This window comes from Urocampus carinirostris, chromosome 14 (assembly GCF_059441175.1).
Source record: "Urocampus carinirostris isolate Australia breed hairy pipefish chromosome 14, RoL_Ucar_1.0, whole genome shotgun sequence".
Classification (NCBI taxonomy): Eukaryota; Metazoa; Chordata; class Actinopteri; order Syngnathiformes; family Syngnathidae; genus Urocampus; species Urocampus carinirostris.
In genome coordinates, this window is record NC_142362.1 from 11,255,852 (window position 1) to 11,282,781 (window position 26,930).

General features: G+C 37.2%; 1 protein-coding gene across 1 annotated transcript in view; it reads left to right on the plus strand.

The window, feature by feature from the left end:
• Positions 1-26,930, plus strand: part of abca12 (ATP binding cassette subfamily A member 12) — a 98,306-nt gene that overhangs the window by 56,164 nt on the left and 15,212 nt on the right. The window contains exons 49-64 of the mRNA XM_088353015.1: positions 1,175-1,332; positions 3,182-3,415; positions 3,493-3,637; positions 6,305-6,551; positions 10,956-11,045; positions 14,242-14,329; positions 14,995-15,122; positions 15,239-15,326; positions 15,425-15,533; positions 16,379-16,433; positions 18,649-18,826; positions 18,942-19,057; positions 21,789-21,951; positions 23,281-23,540; positions 24,774-24,975; positions 26,265-26,374. Of these exons, the coding sequence (XP_088209141.1) occupies positions 1,175-1,332; positions 3,182-3,415; positions 3,493-3,637; positions 6,305-6,551; positions 10,956-11,045; positions 14,242-14,329; positions 14,995-15,122; positions 15,239-15,326; positions 15,425-15,533; positions 16,379-16,433; positions 18,649-18,826; positions 18,942-19,057; positions 21,789-21,951; positions 23,281-23,540; positions 24,774-24,975; positions 26,265-26,374 (2,371 nt within the window). The remainder of the gene's footprint in view (positions 1-1,174; positions 1,333-3,181; positions 3,416-3,492; positions 3,638-6,304; positions 6,552-10,955; positions 11,046-14,241; positions 14,330-14,994; positions 15,123-15,238; positions 15,327-15,424; positions 15,534-16,378; positions 16,434-18,648; positions 18,827-18,941; positions 19,058-21,788; positions 21,952-23,280; positions 23,541-24,773; positions 24,976-26,264; positions 26,375-26,930) is intronic.

The following is a 26,930-nucleotide window of genomic DNA, read 5'->3' on the forward strand; positions in this document are numbered from 1 at the left end:
ATTTCAATTAAAGTGAAATATATTCATACTTGCAGCACGGCGGCGCAGTGGTTTGCGCGTGTCCGGCACAGTTGTACGTTCTTGGGAACCTCCTGTGTGGGTTCAAATCCAGTTACCGGACTTACTGTGCGGAGTTTGTATGATCTCCCCGTGCTTGCGTGGGTTTCCTCCGGGCACTCCGGTTTCCTCCCACAGTCTAAAATACATGCATTTCAGGTGGATTGGCCGGTACAAATTGTCCCTAGGTGTGAATGAGCGAGTGAGTTGTCTGTCCCTGTGTGCCCTGTGATTGGCTGGCAACCAGTTCAGGGTGTCCCCTGCCCACTGCCCGATGATTGCTGGGATGGGCTCCAGCACCCCCGCTACCCTACTGAGGATAAGCGGTGCAGCTGTTGAGATGAGATGAGATATTCACACTTAAAATGAACAAAGTAATCTGTTATGAGCCTCAAATTTTTTATTTGAATTTTACTATATGATTAACTTTTTTAACTGATTCATTTTTACTACATAATATGTTTAACTTATTGTTTCCGTTGAAATAGGAAAGAAAATAGTTTACATTAAAAAATATATTTGAGGCAGCGAACATCACTTTTCTCACTATAAGAAGGAATATGTCTCACTTTTGATCAAAATAAGCAATGAAATTAATCGTAATATAAGAAAACAAATACTGATTTTCTTGTTTTACTAGATAAACATAGAATCAAATGTATTGTAAGCAAGAAAAGTAGTACCTTATTTTTTTTCTAGTAAGAATTTATTATTTTGTCGCTTTATTATTATTTTTGAAATCATATCCAACTTGTTTTACCAGGAAAGTAATATAAATATATAGTGTAACAAGAATTTTGCTCATTTGAAGTAACATTTTTATCTCTTATTCTCTAACATTCACATTCACTGGCTTTAAAGTAATAGGAGCTGAGGATAACTTTTTGTAGATATTTTTCTTGCGGTAAACAAGCACTAAAATTCTGTGCGCTTCTTTTTTTTTTATAGCCCAGATGCATTTTTTTTTTTTTTTTTTTAATCGAAGAGTTAGAGTAAACCTTTGTTACTACCTCGCTGACCCACGCAGTCAGGTTGGCAAAGACTGAGCGCTTTGCTCTTGGGTGTTCAGATACTCGCATACACAAATAATTGTATTTATTTTTGCGTTTCTTCTCAGGGCACACGATCATCATGTCCACCCACCACCTGGATGAAGCTGAAATGCTGAGTGACCGCATTGCCTTCTTGGAACGCGGAGGGTTAAAATGCTGCGGCTCCCCTTTCTACCTGAAAGATAAACTGGGCCAAGGCTACAAACTCACCCTCACCAAAAAGGTCATACTAATGATCTACTGTAAATATTTTCACGTGTCTCAAGTGCATAAATCTGCCGTGTCCAAACAGAGGCCTGAAGGCTATTGTTGGGCTGCTGAACATTTTTCAGCGGCTCACAGAGAATAACAAAATTAAATTTGGACAGGTCTCACATTGCTAGTTTTCAAAAAAAGAACAAAAGATAAAAAGTGAATATCAATATTTTCACTACTTTGGTGAGTATAAATTAGATTGCCTGATCAAAAGTTGTTTCTTTATATAGAAGAGCTTTAAATCCTACCAAATCCTTACATCACATCTTGGAAGCTGATTTTACACATTAGTTCAAGTTCCTTTTTGAGTTTAAGATAAACATAGCTCAGTATTCACGATCACGGAGCCCTTAACCACCAGGGTCATTGGTGCTCCACTTCCTGTGGTGTCTCTTGGGCGAGTACACCCTGGTGGCACCCATCACTCTCTAGGCGTTTCTTTTTGGGGAAGGGGTTTGCTCCCCAACATGAAATAGATAGTACTGGTCTCTATGATTACCAGTAGGAGGAGAAGCCTCCTGATCTGACTAGATCAGCACCTTCATCATCTGGTTGCCGTTGTTTTTGGTGTAACGCATCATCTAGCTCTTCAGAGATGAGCCCGACGAGCAGCGGCGTGTGACAATATTACTCTAAAGTAAAGCTTTCTAGCTATAATTCTTTTTCAGCACTGACTTTAACTACCACATATAAGAAAAAAATTGTTTATTTGTCTAGAAAAGTTTGAAATGATCCCAAACCCATAAGTTAAATCTTTGGAGCTCATTTAACTCATTTAATTTGAGATAAAGCAAATATTATATACTCTGAGTGAAATGTTTTAAGCTGTATATTTTGTCAGCCCTAACTTAAACTTTACTATATGAAAATTGGATTATTGCTTTCTCGACAGGTTTATTTGTTTTAAGTTTAAAGACAACATATTTTCAAATGGCCCTTGCATCATTCCTCTTTTGTGAATTTGGCCCTTAATCAAAGCGTTTGGACAACCCTGGCCTAAATAAATACTATATTTCCCAAGTATAGGTTATGTTCATACTTAAAGGTCATTTTTCCTAGAAATGCTATTGTAACATTTCAAACTGTACATGATTTATTTTAGTTGACTGCATTCACCTCTTAAAAAATGATCGGCATAATGATTGGCTTGAAATCTCCCCACACTGCTATTCTGCAACCAATAAACACTTAAACTCAAGATAAAAGCCAATAAAAGCCATGCTAAGAACATTACCGGGGACCCCTCTCACCCCCATCATGGACTGTTCACTCTGCTAGCCTCTGGGAAGAGGTTCTGCAGTGTGCGGTGCAGGACCACCAGGCTCCGCAATAGTCTAGTCCCCCTGGCCATTAGACTGTTAAATGGTCAATCTAACATATAGTTAACTTAAATCTAAACGGCTGCTAATCTGACTTTTTGCACTACTGGCAGTTTTTTTATAGCTTGCCACTCATTGCACATTGCTCTCTGCACTATGGTAATTACAGCGTTATTGTTACAGTGTTAATGTTACTGTGTACCTGACTTGTTAACCTGACTGCCCATTTTGCACATCTGGTTAGCTACTCTTCTTGCACTATCGGCACTATGGTAAAATACTATACGTAGCCAATTACAATACAACTTTATTTATATCTGTACATTCAAGGAAACTGTGGGGGTCAGATGCATCGACATTTCGTTCTGTATACACGTGTACTAGAATGACAATAAAGTAGATCTGAATCTGAATCTGAATCTGAATTGTTTTCAATTTTACCCTGTAAAAAAAAACAATTTCAATATTAATACTTACATTATTTTATATCGATTACAGGTGCAGGTTTCGGAATCTGCGAGCTTTGACGACGCAGAAATGAAGGCCTTCATCCAAGCACATGTACCTGAAGCGCGGCTAAAAGAGGCCCATGGGGGTGATTTGGTCTACTCGCTGCCCCCGTTCACCTCATCCACTGCCCCCTCGTATAGCTCCCTCCTGACGGCGCTGGATGCTAACCTTGATGATCTGCAGCTGGGAGGCTACGGTATATCTGATACCACCTTGGAAGAAGTAAGCTAACCTGCATCGAATATTTCTTTTATATCTTAGACACCCACTGTTAGTATACTTGACTTTTTTTTTTCTAGGTATTCCTCCAGCTGACTGAAGAAAAAAGGGAAAGTGTGCTGGAGGACAGACCTTATTCTATCTCTGAGACCATTTCAGATGCCGGCTCCATGGACAGTTTCCCTGCAGATCCAAGTGACATGACCTTCAGTTCTGACCAAATGAGTATGTTTTTGTATCTGTTTTTATAGATATCACGACCAGAACGTAAGTAAAACCCAGATGCGTAACGTTAATCACAAGTTTATTGAGATATAGAGGAAAGGCAGCGCCCACAATCAGGTGCTCGCTGGACGCGGGAAGCAAGCCGCTCACAGAATCGGAACGAGTTCCGAATGCAGAAGTGGATCTTCCAGAGCGGGAGATCGTAGCGTAATAGACGGAAAAACAGGTTGTTAGCCGGGACGGGAGTTCAAAAAGTGGTCGGGGTCAAAAAAACGGGTCGATAGCTGGGACGGGAGATCAAAACGTGGTCGGGGTCAAAAAAGGGTGGTAGCAGGAGAGAAACGGGGAAAACGGGAACCAACGGGAGTCAGAGTCAAAAATGCTTGGCTTGTGGAAACAGAGATTCGCTGACGGACTGACAACAGGCGAGTGAATTAAGTAGGACGGGGAACCAATCAGGTAGCCAGCAGCAGCTGGCGCCAAACAAGCAGTCACAGGTGAATGTAATCAGTCATCATGACAATAGACCCCTTTCCGTGTTTGTTAACAAGTGTGACACAGCCGAGCTGTGCGTGCATTGTTAAGGCAGAAAGGCGAAGTTTATTTAAGTTCATACCAGCCATTTGAAATAGATACTTACATCTTAAATAAGCTCATAGTATATGCAAACAGCAAGATGACAACTTTATTTTAGTGATCAAAGTCACCCCCAAAAATACGTTTTTTTGATCGGCGCTTCAAGATTGTGCAAGCCACTTTGTGGAGCTTTTGTGTGTTACTTTTTCGCCTCGTACACACCGCCGGTTCTTATCAGGTAAGTATAAAGTTAATTAGCTTTTAGGTAAATTAGCTAGTGAACTTGACGAAAATAGTGTCTCAGATGATGGAATCAATTATAATAATAATAACAACAATTATTCTATAATAACTACATTCTATATAACAATATAATAATGCATTATTATTTAATATGTGTGATATGAAATACTATTAACATTATTATTCATGTGTGTTATTATTGATAAACTATTATAAAATCTTCTGGCTAGCAATAGTAGCAGAAGAATTAGTCTACAGTATATTAGCTGAGCTAATTACACTTACTGAGGCATTTGCCATTTAAGTGAATCCGAACCTGGAACACTACAAAAATTTACCAGATATGAAATGGGCGGACATTGATTGATTGATTGACTGACTTTTTTTCATTGAGGAAAAACACATGATTATCAGATACAAGGTTACAATGAATTGAAAATCAGATAGATAGATACTTTATTCATCTCCTGTAGGGAAATTCACACTTCCAGCAGTATCCTTGTGTTGAAGAATAAAATATATAAAAGAAATAGAATACAAAAATACCCAATATAACATGTTGATATAGAGTATTTAAATAGTGCTATGTAAAATACACATTGTAATAAAAATAGGGTAATGTGCAAATGTGGGGGTGTGGTTTAATGTGGGCTTTTACTCCCCCGGGTGGAGTTAAAGAGCCTCATGGCATGAGGAAGAAATGATCTCCTCAGTCTGTCCGTGGAACAAGACTGTGACAGCAATCTGTCGCTGAAGCTGCTCTTCTGTTTGGAGATGATGCTTGGTAGTGGATGTGACGAATTGTCCATGATTGACCGCAGCTTTTTCAGTGCCGGTCTCTCAGCTACAGTTGTCAGGCTGTCCAGCTCTGTGCCCACAACAGAGCCCGCTTTCCTCACCAGTTTATTAAGACGAGAGGCATCCTTCTTCTTAGCGCCGCCTCCTCAACACACTGCCGCATAGAAGAGGGCGCTTACCACAGAAGTCTCATGGTACATTTGCAGGAGCTTTTTGCAGATGTTGAAGGACGCCAGCCTTCTGAGGAAGTACAGTCGGCTTTGTCCTTTCCTGCATAGAGCTTTTACGTGAGATTCTGTCAACAGCTTTAATAAACAAAACAGAAGGGAAAAAAGAGCTGGTGGGAAAAAGCCAAAGCTTATCTTGGTTCTGTTCCTTTGACGATCCAAACATTTTTCACATTAATCCAATTATGTAATCTCATCTTTATAACAAGTGTTTATATGTGACATAAATCACATCTCATCATCACATAAGAGAAATAATCTTGAACACTTCAGAGAAAATCTATATCAACATAATCTTGTACAGTATATAATACAAACTTTACTAAATGGATATACCATAAAAAGTGATAAGTCACAGCCTTGGTTTGGGTTTAACAATAACATCTCGTGCGTTGGGTCGAATTGGCTTAGCATTGAACTTTGTTACAGTACACTTAGGAATATAACATAGATTGTGGAAATTTGTAACTTTGTTTGGGTTGGTACAATAAGGGCTTCCTAATGATGTCTCCAGCCAGTCAGTTATTTTAATGGCTTGCTGCCTCTGGCTCCTACGGTAGTTTTGAACAGGCTTGTTTCCACAAGGAATTACAAAAAAATTGTTCCTTGAAATTGCGATTCTTACGTACAAACACTTTTTGGGGTCCACAATGCGCACACATCCTGTTATGATCTAATCTGTAGTTTCTAATTTCTATAAAACATGAAAAAAATGACCTTCGTACATCATCTATAAAAAGTTTTGTAATATAACAAACCCAGCCTCGAAATACCATGCTTGACCTGTTTTTGGTTTCATTTATCGTTTCTTGTTCTTGTTTAGAATTGACTGGTTCAGACAGAGCACAAGGCATGGCCCTTGCGTTGCAGCAAATCAAAGCTCTACTGATCAAGAGGTTCCATCATAGCCGCAGAGACTACAAAGGCCTGCTCACCAAGATCCTACTTCCTGTCGTCTTTGTAATATTTGCAATGGGCCTGGGATCCATCAGAAACGACCTGTGGCATTATCCCGAGATGGAGCTTAGCCCTGCACTCTACAACTTCAAACCAAGTTACTCATTTTTCAGGTCAGTCTCTAACCACGTCTGCTTATTTATATTTTCAACCTTATTTATTAGTGTATAAAAAATAACTTAAAGTTCGGGCGTACATTTTACAAAAGGTTTTACTGATTGATCAGACAAAAGTTGCTGCCCACCATACCTGTCAACCTGTACGGTTTTGCAGTACAAAGTACGTTTTTTATGCATTTTAAGACGAGTACGGCGTACAAGGAAATCTGTACGGAAAAACGCAAATTTGTCAGTCGCATGTGTCTGCAGCCTGGGGATTTCCCATCGTGCATCATTCAGAAAAAAAATATATATAGTGTACGATTATTTTGTACGGGAAAATCGCTTGGAGCCGTGGAGTTTGACAGGTATGCTGCCCACACGCAGAACATTGAATGTTGAGTGCTCGGAATCCTAACCACTAGACTACCAGTGATATACAGTATATTAAAAATGGCTTCATCTCATTATCACACTATTTTAGTCATGGTACCAGAGATAAATGTTAATTTTGTTGTGCATTTCACATGTTACAATGTCAATACCTTTTTTGTCATTTGTGATACGTGAAATGGACAATAAAATTAACATTCATCTCCGGTACCGCGACTTAAAATAATGTGATAGTGGGATAAAACCTACTGCCTTTTCAAAAGTCATCTATAAAATCTCCCTCCCAGGATGACCAGGCTGCAATAGATGTTGCAAGGACAAATGATACACAGATTGTCAACATAAATAGAAAATTTTAAATGGCTACAATCTATGAATTGTTTAAATTTGAAATGTTCCCCATGAATGTCTTTCGGAGAAAGCTGCTGAATCGATATTCAATATCATTCAGCAATATGCAGGCAATACACAAAGAGGTAAGTATTAGTTTCAGGAGCGAGCAGCAGCAAGTCAACTGCAGGAGAGAGAGTGGGAAAGGTGAGATGGCACAACATTCATTTGGACAGGTAACTTAAAATTAGTTTTATCTGGTTATATCAGTATCAGAAATATTTTATTAACACTCCACTTATTGAAACATGAATATTTTGTTTGTTTGTTTGTACATGATTCAATTGTTTGTTTGTTTGTAAATGATTCAAATTGAATCTTTTCTTCCGGCGCCGTCACGAATGGCAGCCACTCCAGCAGCTCCCGTGTTATTTTCGATTGTTCTCGATTGTTCTCAGCTCAGGGATGCTGCTGGAAATGTGAATTTCCCTTCGGGGATGAACAAAGTATCTATCTATCTATCTATCTATCTATAAATCGGGTAATTCAGTGATTAGGATTAGGCACTTTCACAGCCGCTGTAATATTACATTTGTATGCTTGCTACAACAGCCAGCATCCCTGGAGATGCAAGAGGTTGATACTAGTATCCGCGTCAGTGATGCTAACAGCTGTGTTAGCAAGACCAGCGGTTATTCTTACTGACCGTTTAAGCGATTATAGCAGATAAGGCTGGCGGCCAGATCCGTGCCACTAATTGTAGCGGCTCCTTCGCGATGTTATTTGCTAGTGAATCTAAGCATATCCCCCAACATTTATAGTATGCTACCATGAGTAAATACAAGTTGAGGGCAGACGTTGTGATGGGCAAAGTGAAGCCTCGTAAAGCAATGAGACATTGGGTGGCATGTGTCACACATTGGTTCACTACTCAATGTCTGATTCATTACTTACTGACCTTTGCTGGAGTAGAGCAACCAAGTCCTGAAAAATCTATATTAAATCTTGATAACTTGTTTTTATGCAACAACAAAAAACATCAATGAATGCATATAATTTTAAAAACAACTTCTTATGGCTTTTTATTAAAGTAAAATTTTGTATTCAATGCCTCGGGACCTAATCTTTTACATCTTGTGGACAAGGTTTCTCTAGCCTAAACAGAGTGAATTAATGAATGAACTAACTAACTGAATGAATGAATGAATGAATGAATGAATGAATGACTAACTAACTATCTTAAGTATAACAAACTAAAAAAACAATACTCTCGCTGTATCAGTCTTTCCTTAACACTTCAACTTGCTATAAGAGCTGTGTCCTTCAGGAATAATATGGCTGACGGTTTTTGGAATTGCACGACAGGAGCTGGCTCCCCACCAATCATGAGCCTGTTCTCTTTGAGACACTTTTTTTCTCTTTTAAATTGTCAATATGTATTTTTTCCTATGGGCTCTGTGTTTAATTTAATATATTCTATAAAAAGTTACATATTTTTCTATTGTACCTTTTTTTAGATCAGAAAATATTTTGTTCACCATGTTTATGGAAATAATGTGTTTCACCATTACCTTTTTTTATGTTAAAAATGTAAAGTGTGTTCTGGTATTTCATAGTTTAGTTTATTTGTCATTGCACTGAAAAGTACATCTTCTTAATTTTCGTTTTGTTGTGTTGTTTGTTTTTCAGAGATTGAATTCCTTGACTTTAAATTTTCATCGTAAAAAAAGGTTCAAAAGTTTGTTTAAAGTTCGTTGCAGAGTGAAAAAATGAATGGTATTATAATTTAGAAGAATAACAATTTGTTTAATTTTTTCTTTGTATTTATTTTTTCTTCTTTTTCTTTTTTAGTTTTGCTTTATTTTTCGTCCTTTTTAAAAATCCTTTTTGCGCAAAATTTCACATAATTATTAGTAATACTGTATATGGATTAAAGCATCAAACAAATATGTTTGGGAGTTGCAAGAGCCTGCTGTTTTTAGTGCTTAGCTTAGCCAAAATTTCCATCCCTATTCACTAGACATTGGCCCCGGATTTAAGTCTTTTCTCTACCTGTGTAACACGTCTGCAAGGGTGAGCGATTGGTCGGGCCTGGTATCCAGCCAAACCCGCTCGCAGAGTATGTGCCCAGAATGGTGCTTTGTCACCGACACACGCTTTGATCGGGACTTCATTTGTCACGCCCACTCTTAATCGACACAATTTTCGAAGCTGTGGTTCATTTTTCCCATTACTAGGCAGAAGCTAAGGAAACTGACAAGGAAGAAACACACACCCCAGTGAAAGGAGATAAATAATGGTTTAATCATCTGTTAAATGGTAATCACAATTTCTAATTAAACTGGTTGACAGTCAACTCTGATGTTACAACTGTAGAGGAGCAGGTACAACTAAAAACTGATGTCCAGGCATTGCAACAAGTTCCGTGCGACAACCTTGCGGTTGTTTAATAAACCTCTCGGAGGCACCAAAATCAATACAGCCCATTCTGCGACAAGGAAATTTCTTTTTGATGAAATATTAATGAGGGCTGATGCATGTCGTTGCTTGAATTGGTCCAGCATGTCCCCTTCATCACTTTTCAGGTATCGCAAAGGTAAGGTCTTTTGAAGGACAGACATTTCCGACAGGGAAATAAAAATATGTGTCCATGCAATGCACGATTAAAGCGAATAATAATAAAAGCGCAAAGGGAGGTTGTCTTGAGGATTGGCGCTATTTGATCGAGGATATAGAAGAAAATGTTGGGGTACCATTCAAAGTTCATGTCTGGTTCTTTTCAGGTTGTAGTGCAAGATGACTTAATCTATTATGTCTGTTTGTCTGTCGGTCTCTTTTTCTGTCTTTCTCGCTATCTCTCTCGTTGTCTATCACTCTCCAGTTATCTCTATCTTTCTATTGATTGATCATATTCCCATAGCTCTTTCTCTTTATGTCTCTCTTTATCTCAATCTATATCTATCCATCTTAATCTCTCTCTTGCTCTCTTTTTTTATTTATCTTTCTCTCTTTTTCCACATCTATATCTATATCTCTATCTCCTTCTCTTTCTTTTTCTCTCTTTCACTCTTGATTTTGCTGTCTCGATCTCTATCTCTCTCTAAATAATTAACTATGTTCTATCCGTCCATTTTCTGTGCTGCTTATCCTCACTAGGGTCGCGGGGATGCTGGAGCCCATCCTAGCTATTTTCTGGCTGTGGGCACGGGGCAATGTACTACGTTTATCTGCTCTTTTTATTTTTATTTATTTATTCATTTTTTAATTACTGAAAATATGCAACTGAATATGGAAACGTTGCTGTTAGATTTCATATAAATCACAAAAAAAACCTTCTGCAAATACAAATAATTATGTTTGTTTTATTGTATTGCCCTAAACGACGTGGCTGTGTCTCAGGATGGGTTTCCTCATTGTTCTACGTTTGGCATTGTTCTTAGGACATATTCAAAACTGCAAGTTATTGTTTGACGCAATGCAGTCAGTTTTTGTCTTGTGTTTCTCTTAACAATGTCTCAGAGACCAGATGAAAGGCTCTCTGTATATCTCTGTACAGTAGACACACACACACATACAATATATGAATAAATGCTGAGTATGTCTGTTTGAAATCGCAGCTTGTTTTTGTTCTTTTTTTTTTTTTTTTGGGATACCAATGTGGCAATTTCTTTTAATTTGTTTTCTGAATTTCCACAGCAACCAGAATGCAAAATCCAGCGACCTGGCGGATACAATGACGTCATTCCCAGGAATGGACAACAGCTGCCTTGACCATTCAAACAACCCGTATGTAAACACAGGCAACACACGAGCCTCCACATTTAACTGCAATTTATTTTTAAACTCATTGTCATTCCATCCTTGCCTCCACCTTGTTTCATTTTGCTAGTCTGCCTCCTTCTAAATTCAACGACTGAGTCCTCTTGCATGGTGCTTATTATTTATTTTTTTTCTCAGCCCCGCTTTGTATGTGAGTGAATGCCTACAGCAGAGCCTTGCAGCTCAATAGCATAATTTGTATTCCATAAACACCTCCCGTTTATTGCAGAGATCTTCCCCTTACTGCCACTGAATCACAGTGTTGAGACTCATGAAGTACACCTCAGTGCCGTTTTAAAGCTCCCTAGAAGGAATGTAAAAAAGATGCAACGGCGCAATAGAGATTGAATGTTTTGCCTTCAAATAGCGAAAGATAAAAAAAGAGAAAACGCATTGCTCCAGACATTCGATATTTGAATCCATTCTTGTGTATCCGCTCTAGAGAAACAAAGCACCCAATATCGGCTAGATTTAAACTCACATATTGCTGGTCCAGGTCAGAAAGCTTGCACCACTTCTGACAGGACAACAATAAACAATCTCTGGTGAGACATTAATATTGCATTATTAGAGACTGCTATCTTCAACACAAAGAAATTTGAAATTGCTAGCATCAAGACAATGACAGTTTCAGAGTGACCAAGCACAATACATAATGCAAAAGCTATCATAACTTTACTTTAAATTCTTACCGTTGATTTGATGATTGCAATCATACCTGGCAAAAGGGTCTGCATGAAAAATCTTCAAATAAACATAATCTTATCCCAAAAAAGCCCGAACAAAAACCGAAATAACATTGCGGTGTTGGGGATGTTCAAGTAATTCTTCAAAGTCCAGTCTTCGTTGTTCATAAGTGGTGTCCTTATTTTCCCAATAGTCTATCAATTTTTCCCCATTTGTCTGTGAATTGGGTCTCCTGTACTCTTATTCCAAATGTGGTCTTCTCCATCACAAATATTTCCTACACGGTGCGCACCCACTGCTCCACAGTGGGGAGATCTTGTTTGTGCCATTTTCTTGTTATTGCTTTTTTGCTAGCTGTCAGTAATTTTTTAACCAGGTACTCATCCCTTCTCTGTAATATTTATTCTGTAAAATGTACTAAATAGAGAACATTGATTTTTTTTAGGTATTTCATATCCCAAAATTTTTTATAAAGCATGAGATCCCAGAATATATGGATGTGGTCCATATGTTCTCCAGCGTGGTTGTTGAACCTGGGAAAAACCTCTCCTGATTTTGGGGGCAATAAAAAATTCTGACAACATTTTTCCAGGTGAAGTCCCTTAGATTCCGGGAGTTGGTGGATGGCACTGTGTTTTACTTAAACTCTGCCACTCATCTTCTGTTATTTTTGAATCTATCTCCTTTTCCCATTTTCTTTTAATATAGAGTGATGAATGCCCACTACATGCGATTAAACATTCATACAAAATAGAAATTGCTTTAAAAGTTTTATGTTCTTTCAAAAATGTTTATGAACTCATGACTGACTAGTCACCAATTTTATTTATTTTCAATAGTAGTCTTTTAATTGAAGGTAACAAAAATAGTCACTTTCCTGTAACCTCAATTTTGTTTTTAATTCCACAAAACTCTACAGCTTGCCATTTTCAACCATCACAAATATTGGTCTAATACCTTTGAATGCCCATTGTTCGAATCCTTTATCATTCTGTCCGGGGATAAATTTGTCGTCGAGGGCAAACCTGGTCAGAATTCTTGCCTCCCTTTCCAAATTGTATTTCCTAACTATCTTACTCCATATTTGAATTGTATTATTAGTTATTTCTCCTTGCTGGTTACCTACATTTTTGAACATTTTTTTATATGCTATTAAATTTTGTACCTCCATGTTGGCCCTCCCTAATTCTATTCTTTTCCATTTTGCAACATAACCATCTTAACACCAATAAATCAAGGGTCTAATTTGTGCCGTGTAAAATATTCCTCTATGCTTGGCAAAGCCACCCCCATCTATCTTTGGGAAGTTGCAGAGTATTGAATAATTCTGGGGGGTTTTCCCCACCCCAAATAAACCCCGATATCCACTTATCCCATTTAATGAATTGTCATCTGGGAACCAATAATAGGAGGGACTGGAAATAGTAAAAGAGCATGTCAAAACACCCACCTTAACTACCTCTATTCTTGAACTTGTATATAATACTATATGTGGCCATTTTTCAAGATCCCTCTCAATTGCTTTTGTACAATTTTGTATTTTCGACATCAAATAACTTTACAATCTTTCGAGAGTTTTACCCTCAATATTCTATTCATTTGTTATTTTTATTTTACTATAAAACCGTTAGGAATGTAAATACATTAGAAAATGCTGGATTGAACTTAGTATAAAAATGCTCTTAGTACAAAAAAAACATTATTTGAGGCAAAATCACCTGTACGTTGGAAAAAAACTGCACTTAATCTCTGCAATACAAAAAACAAACAGATGCAGGTAAATTGGATATTTTTAGGTGTTATTTTTTGCATTTTAAGATAACGTCTTTGTTTCAAATTTGGTACGGTAAAATGAGAAATACTACTTCATGATTAGTAGAAAAATTACCCCCAAAATAAATGAAATAATTCGAAATATATATTTTAAATGAGACAAACTATTAACATTTTTCTTTAAAACTTCAAATAATCACTGTAACTCCCCGCAAAAACAAAAAACTGTTTCCTCTCGGAGAGAAGTTTCTCTTTTTGAATACTTTTTTCTCATTTTATTAGAAAACATTTTAAAAAAATATTGCTATCTCTATGTTTTGATATTTTTTAATCCAATATATTATTTTAAATTTGCATAATTATCTTCCAATTGAACAAAACATTTGATTGCAATGTTTTGCAGTTATGATCCAGAGTTTCTTGCAAAATAAATATCTCGCAGCCACAGTAAAGATTTCAGGGTCTTATTCTCTAGCTTGTATAAAGGTAGTCAAGTCTTGAGTGCCTTCCTCAACTAACTGCATTAGCGAGAGCCCGAGTGCTTTGCTCTCGACCTTCCTGCGTGCGGGCTTTTAGCCTCGACTCCATCACATGAAGTCTTGCGAAGTTACTTATCGGCATATGTGACTGGCTCTCGTGTTCTTTCTGAACCTCCATTTCACCATTGAAAATCTTTTTTTTTTTTTTTTTTTTTTTTTTTAAGGGTTTGCCAGAGCCAAACAAACAGTTGGACGGCGGAAGGAAACAGTTCTACATCATTCAGCAACTGCAAGTGTACCATTAAGGAACAGGTAGAGCACAGTAAAGAAAAAATAATATATTCAGTCAGTGTTTCCCATGGAATTTTGTGAGACCCTGGTCGATGGACAATCTATATAGGTCCTCAGCATGCCCCCTTAGAATAAAAAGATTGTACATTATAAATTCAAAAGCATTGATTAGGTGCAGTTTGAGAGGAAAATCAACAAGTTAGATCTATGATAAATATCTGCCCTTGTAAAGTATTAAATCATAAGAAATAGGGAGGAAGAGAGAGAGAGAGAACGAGAGGGACAGAGAGAGACTGAGAGACACTGAGAGAGTCACTGTGGGCGAGATACACTGAGGGAGAGATACATCGAGAGAGAGACCGTGAGACAAAAGGAGCCAGCTCTCATCGATCAGTTCAAACAGACGGCTCATAGAGCTGTGTTTGTTCGCAGATCATTTATGTCATGAGAAATATAAGAATTATTTTGATTAACTTCTCATTTATATCCATTGAAAAAAATATATATTTTTTTTAATAAGACAATGAGACCAATTAAACCCTGGTGACCCTCCAGAATCTTTCTATGGTATAGGACACTCTAATAAAGTTTATATTTTATTTTCACAAGGTAACAAAGTGAGTAATACATCCCATTACTCTCCCCACCGTCACCATAGTTTTCTTCTTTTTGTTTCAAATTTCCAGATTTGTCATGGGGAAAGATTCCAGCCAGCAAGTTTGCAGATCCCATCCTCGCAAATAGTTTACAACATAAGTGGAATCAATGTAGAGAATTACCTGCTCACCACGGCTGATGGCTTTATCAGGGACAGGTAATGGAAGAATACCGACCCTTTTTTTCTTAACGTCCCTACCTGGACATATCCTTCGCTCCCGGTTAGGCATTGAAAAAAGATAGATTCCCTAAACAGTTTTTTTTTAATCTCAGGTACGGCGGTTTTGAGTTTGGACTGCCGTTCCCATCCGACCTGCAAATGGATCTTCAAGCCAAGTCTGATAACACCACTTTAGCCAAGGTGATGTTCCCCTCTACTTAATTGTATTTATATTGCTGACGAAAAACTATTTATTAAGACTGTCTTACAATCTTGCTTGTGTGTGTGTGTGTGTGTAGGTTTGGTTCAACCCTGAAGGCTACCACACAATGCCAGCATATTTAAACAGCCTCAACAATATCATCCTACGCGCCAAACTTCCAGCAGACAAAGATGCAGAAAAATATGGTACCTAATGATGTGAAGCAGTAATAAATAAAGAACTTCAATGTTCTTGTTTTTATCACATGTATCTAGGGGATATTGTAGCTTAAGTAAACCTGATGTTAACACTTTCGTACATTGTGCCACTATACATATCACATCCAACATTTTATTTTAAATCTACAGTAATTGTACGCAGATATAACACACTCCAAACCATCCCAATTTAGGTCAAAAGTGCACATGCTGATTCTAGATTTCTTCTTTATTTTGCACAAACAACACTAAACAGTTCAGCTTAAAACAAATTCAAAAATGTAGTTGTTTTGTATAAAACAGCATAAAAGTCTTGGGTAGTTTTATATATCCTTTCACCCGAAAAAGGGTCGTTCTCTTTAAAATAACAAAACATGGGCCTATTTGTTTTTAAACAATGCAAAATGTGGCTTTTTTTACTTAATAACTTAACCTCACAAAGATCATATGGTTTATTTAAAATAGGTATTTTTGTTTTTGTTCAAAGTGACTAGAAAGATAGATCAATTTGTTAAAAGTGGTCAATACCACTGTTTTTACAGTGCATCAATTGTTCTGCAATACATAATCCCTGAGCTCCCAGGAGTTTGGGTTTGACAGTAATGATCTTTTGGCTCTGGACAGAAAAGTTCTTAGCCTTATGTAATAGACTTCCCACTCAAGTTTGGAACCTGCCCAGTGATGCGTCATCTCATTCTTGTGCACCTAAAACACTGTAACTCAGAGCTTGTTGGATCTGAGTGTATAGATAATTGATAATTGCAATTGTCAATGTGTTGTTATTGTAATTGGTTTTGTTATGTAACTAATCATTTGTTCCTCTTTTGTTGCAGCAATTTCAACATACAGCCATCCCTACTTTGGCCGGACAGATGACGATGACTCAATGTAAATTAATGTTTTTACTTGTTGAGTAACAAAACACATCAGTCGATGCAAAAAGCTATTATGGTGTAATTATGTTGTTTTTGGCTTCACTCAATAGAAAATCCACTTCATTATTGCTCAGTTCATCCTAAGTGGTTATGTAAAGACTGAAGTTTGTTTTTTATAAGTGGTTCGCACTTGCGCTATAGACTAAAGTTCCGCTTTAATGATGTCTTGGCAGGGTGGTCGCATATCAACCGGAAAACTCAGAGTATAAAATAAAGAATTCATTTTGCTTAGTTTGTTCCATCTATGGCACAACCCTCTGACCTTTAGTTAGTTTTGTATCCATTGATAGCTTTTTGAAGTTGCAAGCCTGGCAGGCTACTGCAGGGCAAGCTCCTCATCCCGTGCCAATATTGATGTATTGATTTGCCCTCAGACATTTTAAAGATGCAGCTGGCTTATACAGTAAAATACTGAATCACGATTTTCACAGTGTGGTGGCCCAGGGGGGTTCACACTGAAGCCCAAGCAAGAGCTTGCCTATGCTGATAATGAGCCTGATCATTTGCTGCTGGCTATGTGTCGCAATTGGGGCTTCCTTAAAGCTCCTTCCTTTTTTTTCTACTCCTTCCCACTTGGTCACTCAGCCAGCTTTGGCTTTATCCATTTCGAGCTGCAAGCAGCTGATTAGAGCGATTGTTCTGGCCTGGCTGGAGAAGTCGCAAAGGAAACCATCATAGTGTGATGACGGAAAAAATGTTTTAACAGATAACGTGTTTTGAGTTGGATTTTGCACTCAATATATTTGCAATCAATAAGGATTTTTCTGATCAACTGTGTGATACTTTTGAGAGGAATACATTTTTACCATTTTCCTTCACAAAAATAGGACCAGTAGATGGTTTATTGATTCCCAAAAGGAAATTCTGGATGCAATTCATCATGCTTGAGCTCACAGATTAATCAATACCAATCTGCTTACGTCTATTTAGATGGATATTTTCATATCAATATTGTCGGATATATATATGATACTCCATCTATCTACCCTGGTCATATCCCAATAGAGGGGTGACCGACATTAAGACAACACATACACCAAAACAAAGAAAAGAAAAGAAAAGAAAAGAAAAGGAAAAAGTAGCAAAAAAAACACACAAAAATGTTTGGACCACGGCCAACCCAAATGCCCAAACACCCAAAGAAGTTAAGCACCTCAAAATCCAAGTTGGTCATGCTTTCGTTCCTCCAGATGTGTGTGTGGAAGGACGATATGATACTCTACCAGTATATAACATTTTTACTTCTGAAAAAAATGGCTGACATTTGTATTAAAATGTTTTTTGAAGCCCGGTAGAATGCCCTGGCTATGCCAACTCTGAATCTGATTGGCTAAACTAACATCTTTCGTCACTTCTTTTATGCCTCAGGGCCTGCAGAGTTGATTGTGAAGGCCCTCGGGTAGATTTATGACCCTGGCAACAAGTCCTGGCTTAATTGTTATTGGTTAAATACTTAATTATGAAACCACACATCTGGAAGCAGCACAACCAGGGGAAAAGCAATTAAAGGAAACTGATGGACAATTTGGAATTATATAATAAGTTTTTATGGACAAAATATGATGAAAATCACATGATTCAGATCTCTTTAGGCCAGCAGAGAAAGCCCTTGCAAGCCCTGCCAGGCCACCTCATCTTAAGTCAAATCCATACTTAAAATAATCTGCCAATTTTATTCCAAAAGTAACAATAATACACTAATAAGTTGAAAAATGTTGACTATTTTACATAACTTAATTTATCTCATTCACTGCTATAAAAATTTATATGGCCTCTACTGGTATAGTCATCAATGTCACTGAATGAGTTAATATTTAAGACAGAAATTTCTGACTTTATTTTTGTGGTCGTGTGAATGTTAAGTATCAAGTAATCTGTCATATTGTCTCTGTCATTTTTGTTTTGTTTTTCTAAGGCTAATTTGATGGCCGGGCCTCTTTTGGTTGAAAGAGTCAAGGGTTTAAAAACTTTTGTGAAAAACAAGTAAGCACCATGATAGCATTATGTGTGTGCAGCCAGACCAAAACAAATTGAAAGTGCAAACAGCAGCCTCGCAAAATCTAGTGTTCATCATTAGATGGCAACAAACTCGGCCCATCAATTCATAAAATGCTGTGATATTGTTCATGAGAGCGCTCTTCTGAATGATTCCAATTTCATCTTCGCAGAACTTTAGGAATGCTCCAGATTCTGGTGGCTATGTGTGTGCTCGCCGGTTATTCGATAACCACAGCCAGCTTCGCCATCTACGTCGTGGACGAGCATCACAGCGGCTCCAAGAGGCTGCAGCACATCTCGGGCATCAGTGAGCCACTATACTGGGCCATTAACTTCCTTTATGACATGGTAACAGCTAATTGCCCAGTCCATAAATCACACAAATTCCACCTCATCCGTTTAATAACCGATACTATCAAATAATTTGCCAGCAGTGAGTAACGACCTGGATCTTTTTCCATAGATCATCTATTTGATTCCTGTCGCCTTGACCATTGCTGTGGTCGCGGCCTTCCAGGTTCCGTCTTTCACTGACCGTCAAAATTTGGCTGCCGTTTCGCTGCTTCTGGTGTTGTTCGGGTGCGTTGAGCCTTTCCGTCAGTATACAAACATAGTCAAAGAAAGAGAAAAATTCTCACTTTGCAGATAATTAAGCGAATTTTAAGTTTTATGTTTGTGATTTTGTTGTATTTATACGGTTAAAAAAAAACTTACTTTTTGAAACATTCCACTTGAGAAAAAATGATATCTAATAGGATAACATAATTTTAAGAATAATCAAATCAAAATGTATATCTATAGCACTTAACAGACCCGAGAATGCAACTCAAAGTGCCGTATAAAACCATTCAATTTACAAAAAGACATACAGGAACGTGACAGGGGGAAGACGGAGGATATGTTGGAATACGTACTGGTTCTAACTGAACAAAACATGAAAGGGTATGCAGGGAAAAACACTCAGGCTTGGATATTGTCCTACATTTTTATAAAATTAGCTAAATAGCTATATATATAGTGTACAGGGTGTTTAAGAAAAAAATGATAACCGAGGTATGATATATGTATTTCCCTATACTGAGTAACGAGCAGATAATTTGTATTTAAAAAAATAATAATGGTAATCTGATGGAGACGGCTACCCAAGATATGCTTCAGCGTGTTTGGCAGGAGCTGCATTACAAATTTGACATATGCCACGATGTAGGTGGTGCGTGTATTGAACATTTATGAAACCGTCATAATTCACATGCTTTTGAATTTTCTCGTTCAGATTTAGACGAATACATATTATAATCTCCAATATCAATACTTTTTAATTTATTTTTGCCTAAATCATGTACTTTCTGTGATATATATTTATTTGTTAAAAATGTCAAAATTAATATGAATAAAGTACATGTATTTTGATTATTTTATCATTAATAATAAATGCATTTTGAGAATATTAGGAATTCTTTATTTAACTACATTGTTTTAAAGTATTATTTTTTTTTAATGAATAAGAAAGATACTTAAAGATCAAAATGATCTGATTTGTTGGATACTTTTGCTTATTTTAACATTGCTTTGTACCAAAATATGAAAAACAATATCTTGATTAAGAAAACATATTCTTCTTTGGGTCAAAGGTTTTACTATATATATTTTTACATTTTGATTTATGAAATGAAATGAAATGATATGATCTGCATTTATATAGCGCTTTTCAAGTCAAGACTTCCCAAAGCGCTTTACAGTGTGCTTCACATTTCCCAATAGCGGCCATGCAGCCATGTAAGGCGCTAACCTGCTTATTGGGGGCATTAGGGGTTCAGTGTCTTACCCAAGGACACTTCAACATGTAACATGGAGGAGCTGGGATTCAAACTGCGATCGCTTGATCCCAAGACGAGCTCTCTACCTCCTGAGCCACTGCTGCCCATTTAGAAATTACACACACACCAAAATTGTCAACCACTGACAAAAGGAAACATCTACATATTCGAACAAAATCAGCTGTACAATATAATGGTATAATACATAATTATGTGTCCAAAGGGAATAGACTGAAGCAGAAGCCTTTGACTGGCTATGCCTATTCCATGTTTTTTTTTTAATTTGTTTTAAAATATCAAGATCAATGCTTAACCCTTATGTTTTCCTCATTCTATGGAGCATCATTTCATTTTTTAAGGAGCAATATATATATATATATATATATATATATATATATATATAACATTATGTATATATTATAACTTTTAAATAAAATATCATTTAAAGGATTTATCCTGGGGTTTTAACAATACAGTGGCGGGTCATTATGCCCGAAGACAACAGCAGGGATGAGTCACAGTCTATTCATCTGGAAACTCCAAGTCTCCCTGCTTTTATGCACAACTGAAGTTTAATATCTATCTCACGTTCGCTTTTTAAGTATTTTATATACAGAATTAAGAGAAAAGCTAGAATACATATTTTATTTTCTTGCCCTTGAACAAAGTGTGCGTAACACCTATTAAAGTGGACATAAACGTTGTGTCTGAATTTCCAAGATTTGAAAACCGACACGATAGCAATTTCAATTGAAGGTCATCCTTTATCCTTTGGCTTGTAAAACACTTTAACGTCCGTAATCGTTCCTCTCCGTTGCATTCGAATCTAGCATGGCATCTGTCAGTCCTCTGCAATATTTACATCTTTTTAATTCTACTATTTACTGTTCACCCTCCTGTGTTTCGCTCCTCTGCCAACGAGCACTGGATCTCAGCGGGCCGAGTCAGCACTGTGCGACTCATTTATCAGACAGATGTCTCCCTCCCAAGCAATGAATAATCACATTCCTCCATCTGGCAGACAAATCCACCTGGTCTGGTCCGTTGCCGTCATGCTGCCGTTCACTGCGACGCTTTGGCACTCGTCCTGTGTCTACCCAGCACCTTTTTTTGGATTTTGGGCTCGGTTCCCAGATGCAACGTCTTTGTTGATCTCTATTTGTTGTGCTGTGCTACTTTTCCTCCTTTTTAATCTATTTTCCTTTCTTTCACGCTTTCAAGCTCTGTTTGTGTTGTTTTGAGCCAATCAAGTAAACAAACAGATTATGTGAAAGGGGGATAGAAAAAAGGGTTTGTGGAAGGGGGTTTAAAGGAAGAAGTAATCAATCTTCCTCTGTTTTCATGACTCAGTGTTTACCCTCCACATCTTGTCAGTGTTTTTAGAGCCTGAGTGTTTGTCAGTTCCTGCACTTCTTTGTAGCATTGTGTCTTAAAAGAACGGCATTTAAAATATTGACCTTTAATGTCAACTTCTTTTCTCATCAACTCTTTAGGTTCGCCACTTTTCCGTGGATGTATCTCTTGTCGGGTGTCTTCAAGGACACAGAGACAGCCTTCATCTCCTACGTGTGCATTAACCTCTTCATCAGCACCAATACCATCATGTCCACCTCCATCGTTTTCTTTCTGGCTCAAAGTACAACAAAGGCTCTAGAGGTCAGCATTAATTGTGGAATGAATGTAATGATGTTCATGATTAATTAATGACCCTGGGGAACTGTAATGCCCTTTATCAAACTGATTACTCAAATAATGGAAGGTCCATGTGGATTTTTTTTCAACTCCTTTATTCAGCACACTAAATTAAGTGTGTTGCAATGCCAAAATATGTTAACTTAGAGCTTTCTTTAAGATCGCAAATAGTAGAAAAATACACACAACTTTACTAGATTAGTGGCTACTGTATCTTATTTTAATTATTGTTTTCCTTATTTAGCTCGACTTTTATTCATTTAAAATAAGATTATATAATAATAACAAGATATTATATTACCAACATATAATCTTGCTCATTTTAAGTATTGTTTTTCCTATTTTACTTGAATAACAAGTTAAGAGTATTTGAAGCAGAAATGATAGTGCTCTTATGAAATAATATATAAATATTACATTTAAAAATGATACAAAAAGTTTTGATCTAATTTAGAATTTCACTTGAATTGGACCATTTGAAACCAAGTAGAATAAAAAATAATAAATTGAATATATTGTTTTTTAAGTGTGTTGCTAAAAAAAGGAATACAGTATAGGTTTCCTCCGGGCACTCCGGTTTCCTCCCACATTCCCCCCAAAAAACATGCATTTCAGGTGAATTGGCCGGTCCAAATTGTCCCTAGGTGTGAATGCGCAAGCGAGTTGTCTGTCCCTGTGTGCCCTGCGATTGGCTGGCAACCAGTTCAGGGTGTCCCCTGCCCACTGCCCGATGATTGCTGGGATGGGCTCCAGCACCCCCGCGACCCTACTGAGGATAAGCGGTGCAGCTAATGAGATGAGATATATATATATATATATATACAATTAGCATATTTACCTGCCAATGGATCAGCTAGAGAATTACAAAGAACAATGTGTTTCTTGTTTGTAAGTAACTTTAACGAGAAAGACAATTTTAAATATACAGGTAGTTAAATAAGTAAAATACTGCTTAAATTGGATAAAAAGTTGAAAAAAAAAAAGTATGTAAAATACAATAATTAAATGAAAAATGAGCATACTTATCTTCCATAGGCTAAATAAAATGTATACAATCAAAAACAATGTGTTAATCAGTATCATTGTTACCCGTTTGACTGTGAATAGTTAATTGGAACAAACCATTTAGTTGCGGTATATAAAACAAATTTAATATATTAAGAAAAAATAATTAAGCTATTTTTGGCCTTAGTGGCGTAGTTTAGCTACCATTGTCTTGTCATCAATTATGAGGTAGGTCAGTATAGTTCAAGCTATTGTCTTATATAATGATTTATTTGTGGTCTCCCTCAGAAAGAGAACATCCTGAGTATCTTCGAAGCATTGAGCAATGCCTTCTTGATCTTCCCTCAATTCAACTTTGGAAATGGACTGATGAAGCTGGCCAGAATGAATGTTGAGGTTCAGATCCTCAGTGGCTACGGAATTGAGGCCTACAAGAATCCCTTCTCCACAGAAGTTCTTGGCTGGATGTTCATCTCCTCCATCATCCAAGGCCTATTCTTTTTTGCTCTGCGACTCTTACTGAACACGTCCATCATACGCAAGATCAGGTTGGCAAAATACAATTTTGATTTTTGTTAACACAACTCGTAAATGGAAGTTTAACATCCCTAGCTGTCGATGGCGGGGAATGATTTAAGGATTACTGTGTTTTCCGGACTATAAGTTGCAGATGTTTTTATAGTTTTAATTGGGGGGGGGGCGACATTATTATATAATTTCTCATGTTTGGGGGCGGCAGTAGCTCAGGAGGTAGAGCGATCGTTTTAGGATTAAGGGATCCCAGTTCGAATCCCGGCTTGTCCGTGTTACATGCCGAAATGTCCTTGGGTAAGACACTGAACCCCCAATACCCCCAATAAGCAGTTTAGCGCCTTACATGGCTGCACAGATCACGGCCGCTATTGGGAAATGTGAAGCACAATGTAAAGCGCTTTGGGAAGCGCTATATAAATGCAGATCATTTCATTTCATTTCATGTTATTTTCCTCCTAAACTTAATGTGTGAAAATGTTAACACATTATTAAGTCATATCACACGTTATTTTCACATTAAATCACGAGAGGGCTTTCTAGGCATGTGTTGGTAATTTCCACATTGCCGGTAATTTATTAAAGACAACTAAGAAGAGCTGAACAAAAATGGCACCGAAAAGAAAATCACATTCTGCAGATTAAAAGATGCAAATAGTGAAATATGCAGCCGAAAATGGTTTGGAGTTAGCGAGAAACGTTTAAAGGACTGGTAAAAGGTGGAGGTGATGATGAGTCTGACGTAAACGAAGTAGAACAGGAAGCGGTGGAGTTGTTTAAAAGTGACACAGAGGATGAAGATTTTATTGAGTTTAGAGATTTGAAGTTGAAAGTGATAGTTTGGTAAGCATGACCAGTATGCTAGAGTGAACTGAATAACTCTTATTACACTTATTCAGCCTGTTGTTCTCTATTTTAATTTTAAATGGCCTTTCGAGATGACATTCATGTTTTTGGTGTTGAATTTCATCAAATTAATTCCTCACAAAAACTGTCACTTATACTCCAAGTGTGACTTGTATATTTTTTTCCCTTCTCATTTATGCATTTTTAGTCTGGTGCAATCTATAATCCGGAGCGATTTATAGGAAAATACAGTATTCATGTCTATAGCCATTGAAAGCTAAAGATGTGGAATTTCCTTTCAAGTAGGCTGGCAACAAATGAGTTAATGGTACAATGTTGTCTAACAAAATGTTTTGACCCGGAATGTGATGTTCATTATCTTGTCAACAATTTTCTCTTCACAGGCATGCAATTTTGGGAAGGAAAAAGGTGCCCCAGATGGTCGAGAATGAGGATGAAGATGTTGCAGCTGAGCGCTGGCGTGTGGCCAGCGGGGCAGCAGGCACAGACATCCTACAAGTCAACCAGCTTACAAAAATTTATCAGCATCTCAACAAAAATGTCCATGCAGTCAAAAGGCTTTCCGTCGGAATTCCGGCTGGAGAGGTAATCTTTCCGGCATGGTCTCACGTTTTATGGGAAAGCAATCAGAAGACTTCATATGATACAATTAAGATATATATAGAGTTGAGTAATTAGGATGATGACCATCTAAACCTTGAAGACTCTTAACTGATTACTACATGAATATATATTTCTAATTCTTGCTCAATTTTATTTAAAGTATTATATTTAGAGCTGGGTTGAGGAACATTTTTTTTTTTTGCCTCCCCATTTTCTCACGTTTTATGGGAAAGCAATCAGAAGACTTAATATGATACAATTAAGATATATATCGAGTTGATAATTAGGATGATGACCAGCTAAACCTTGAAGACCCTTAACTGATTACTACATAAATATATATTTCTAGTTCTTGCTCAATTGTATTTAAAGTATTATATTTAGAGCTGGGTTGAGGAACAACTTTTTTTTTGCCTCCCCAATTTCGTTTTTTATATCCGCGTTATGAGACGAGGGGTTTGAGATAAGCAATTTCTTCAAAGGTTTTACTTACGGAATATTCTGGGCATAAATGAGCAACAGGCAATGGCTGTAGGAATTCACAAATTGACAAATCATTATTTTAATATTTGAGGAATCTGTCGATAGTTCATAGGTTTAGCAATGTAATATTTTGGATTAATATTTTTAAAAAAAAAAGCAATACAATTAAGTTGCTGCTTTGCCAAATGATATATGAGAAAATAGCAGATTATTATCTAAAGTAAAATTGCCAACGTCTGGTCAAAATCTTATGAAATAATAGTGAAAACATATTTTGTATATTTAAATTGTATTTGTGTCTGGATTAAAAAAAACACCGTACAATTTGATTATTTTTAAGGTCATATATTTTTTTCTCATTTTACAAGAGAAGCAAGTTATGAAAAATCCAAAAACACCCGGGAACGAACATTAAATCACTCTCCATCCTTCCTACCCCTGCCCCATTTCCTACCTCCTAATGTGTTGCGAGTCCCGAACAAGCGGTGGTCAAAGAAAAAAGCAGATAAGAGCGGTGGAAAATGAATTTTATATATATATATGTATATATATATATATATACTCTATATATGCTCTTTGAACTCAGCTGGCCATTGCTAACACATAATTAATAGAGAAAATATTGTACTTTCAACTCTTAAGACACCTCAAATGCACCACACCTTTAATTAGTTGTTGATTAGTTGTTGCACTTCTATCGATTTATTTGAATTGCGTAATTTAAAAAGTTCCAGCATAATGAACTTTTTGTCAACTGGGTCAATAAATAATTTATCCTTTCTCCAAAGTGCTTCGGTCTACTCGGAGTGAACGGAGCTGGCAAAACAACAACTTTCAAGATGCTCACCGGAGACGTCAGCCCCACAGACGGCACGGCGCAGATCAGGGACTGGGACGGGTAAGCCTCTCATTCATTATTTTTTAGTTTTTAAAAGCACAGCCGGGCAAGCGAAATGGAAGCATATGGCTCTCTGCAAATGCGCTGACACATCATTTCCGATGATGAACGTTTTAGCACTTGTGCAATTTGTTGTTGGAAGACGACGCCAGTGTCAGCCGGATAATGTGTACAGTGACCTCATGCTAATAACAATTTATTCCATGAACGCAGCGTGTTCCGATCAATAGCTGGATGTAACAGCTGCCACCTTGAATGTACTGGAAAGACTTAGGTCACAAAGACTAAAGCTAATTTATGTCGATCCTCACGCTACACTGCACACAGTGTTTGGTCCATTGTACCCAAATGCATTTGGCCCCTTTATACTTTATGCTTTCATCACAGGGATTTTTTGCCCCTGGTTTAGTTAGCTATTATTTTCAATAATTGGCACCTTTAGGGGAGCGTGTTTGTCAACCACGACGCAACCCACAACCAAAAATGTTGAAAAAGTCATATTGGACCCCGTCCCAAAAAAACATACAGTATGTTTTTGGCCGCAAAATATGTAAAG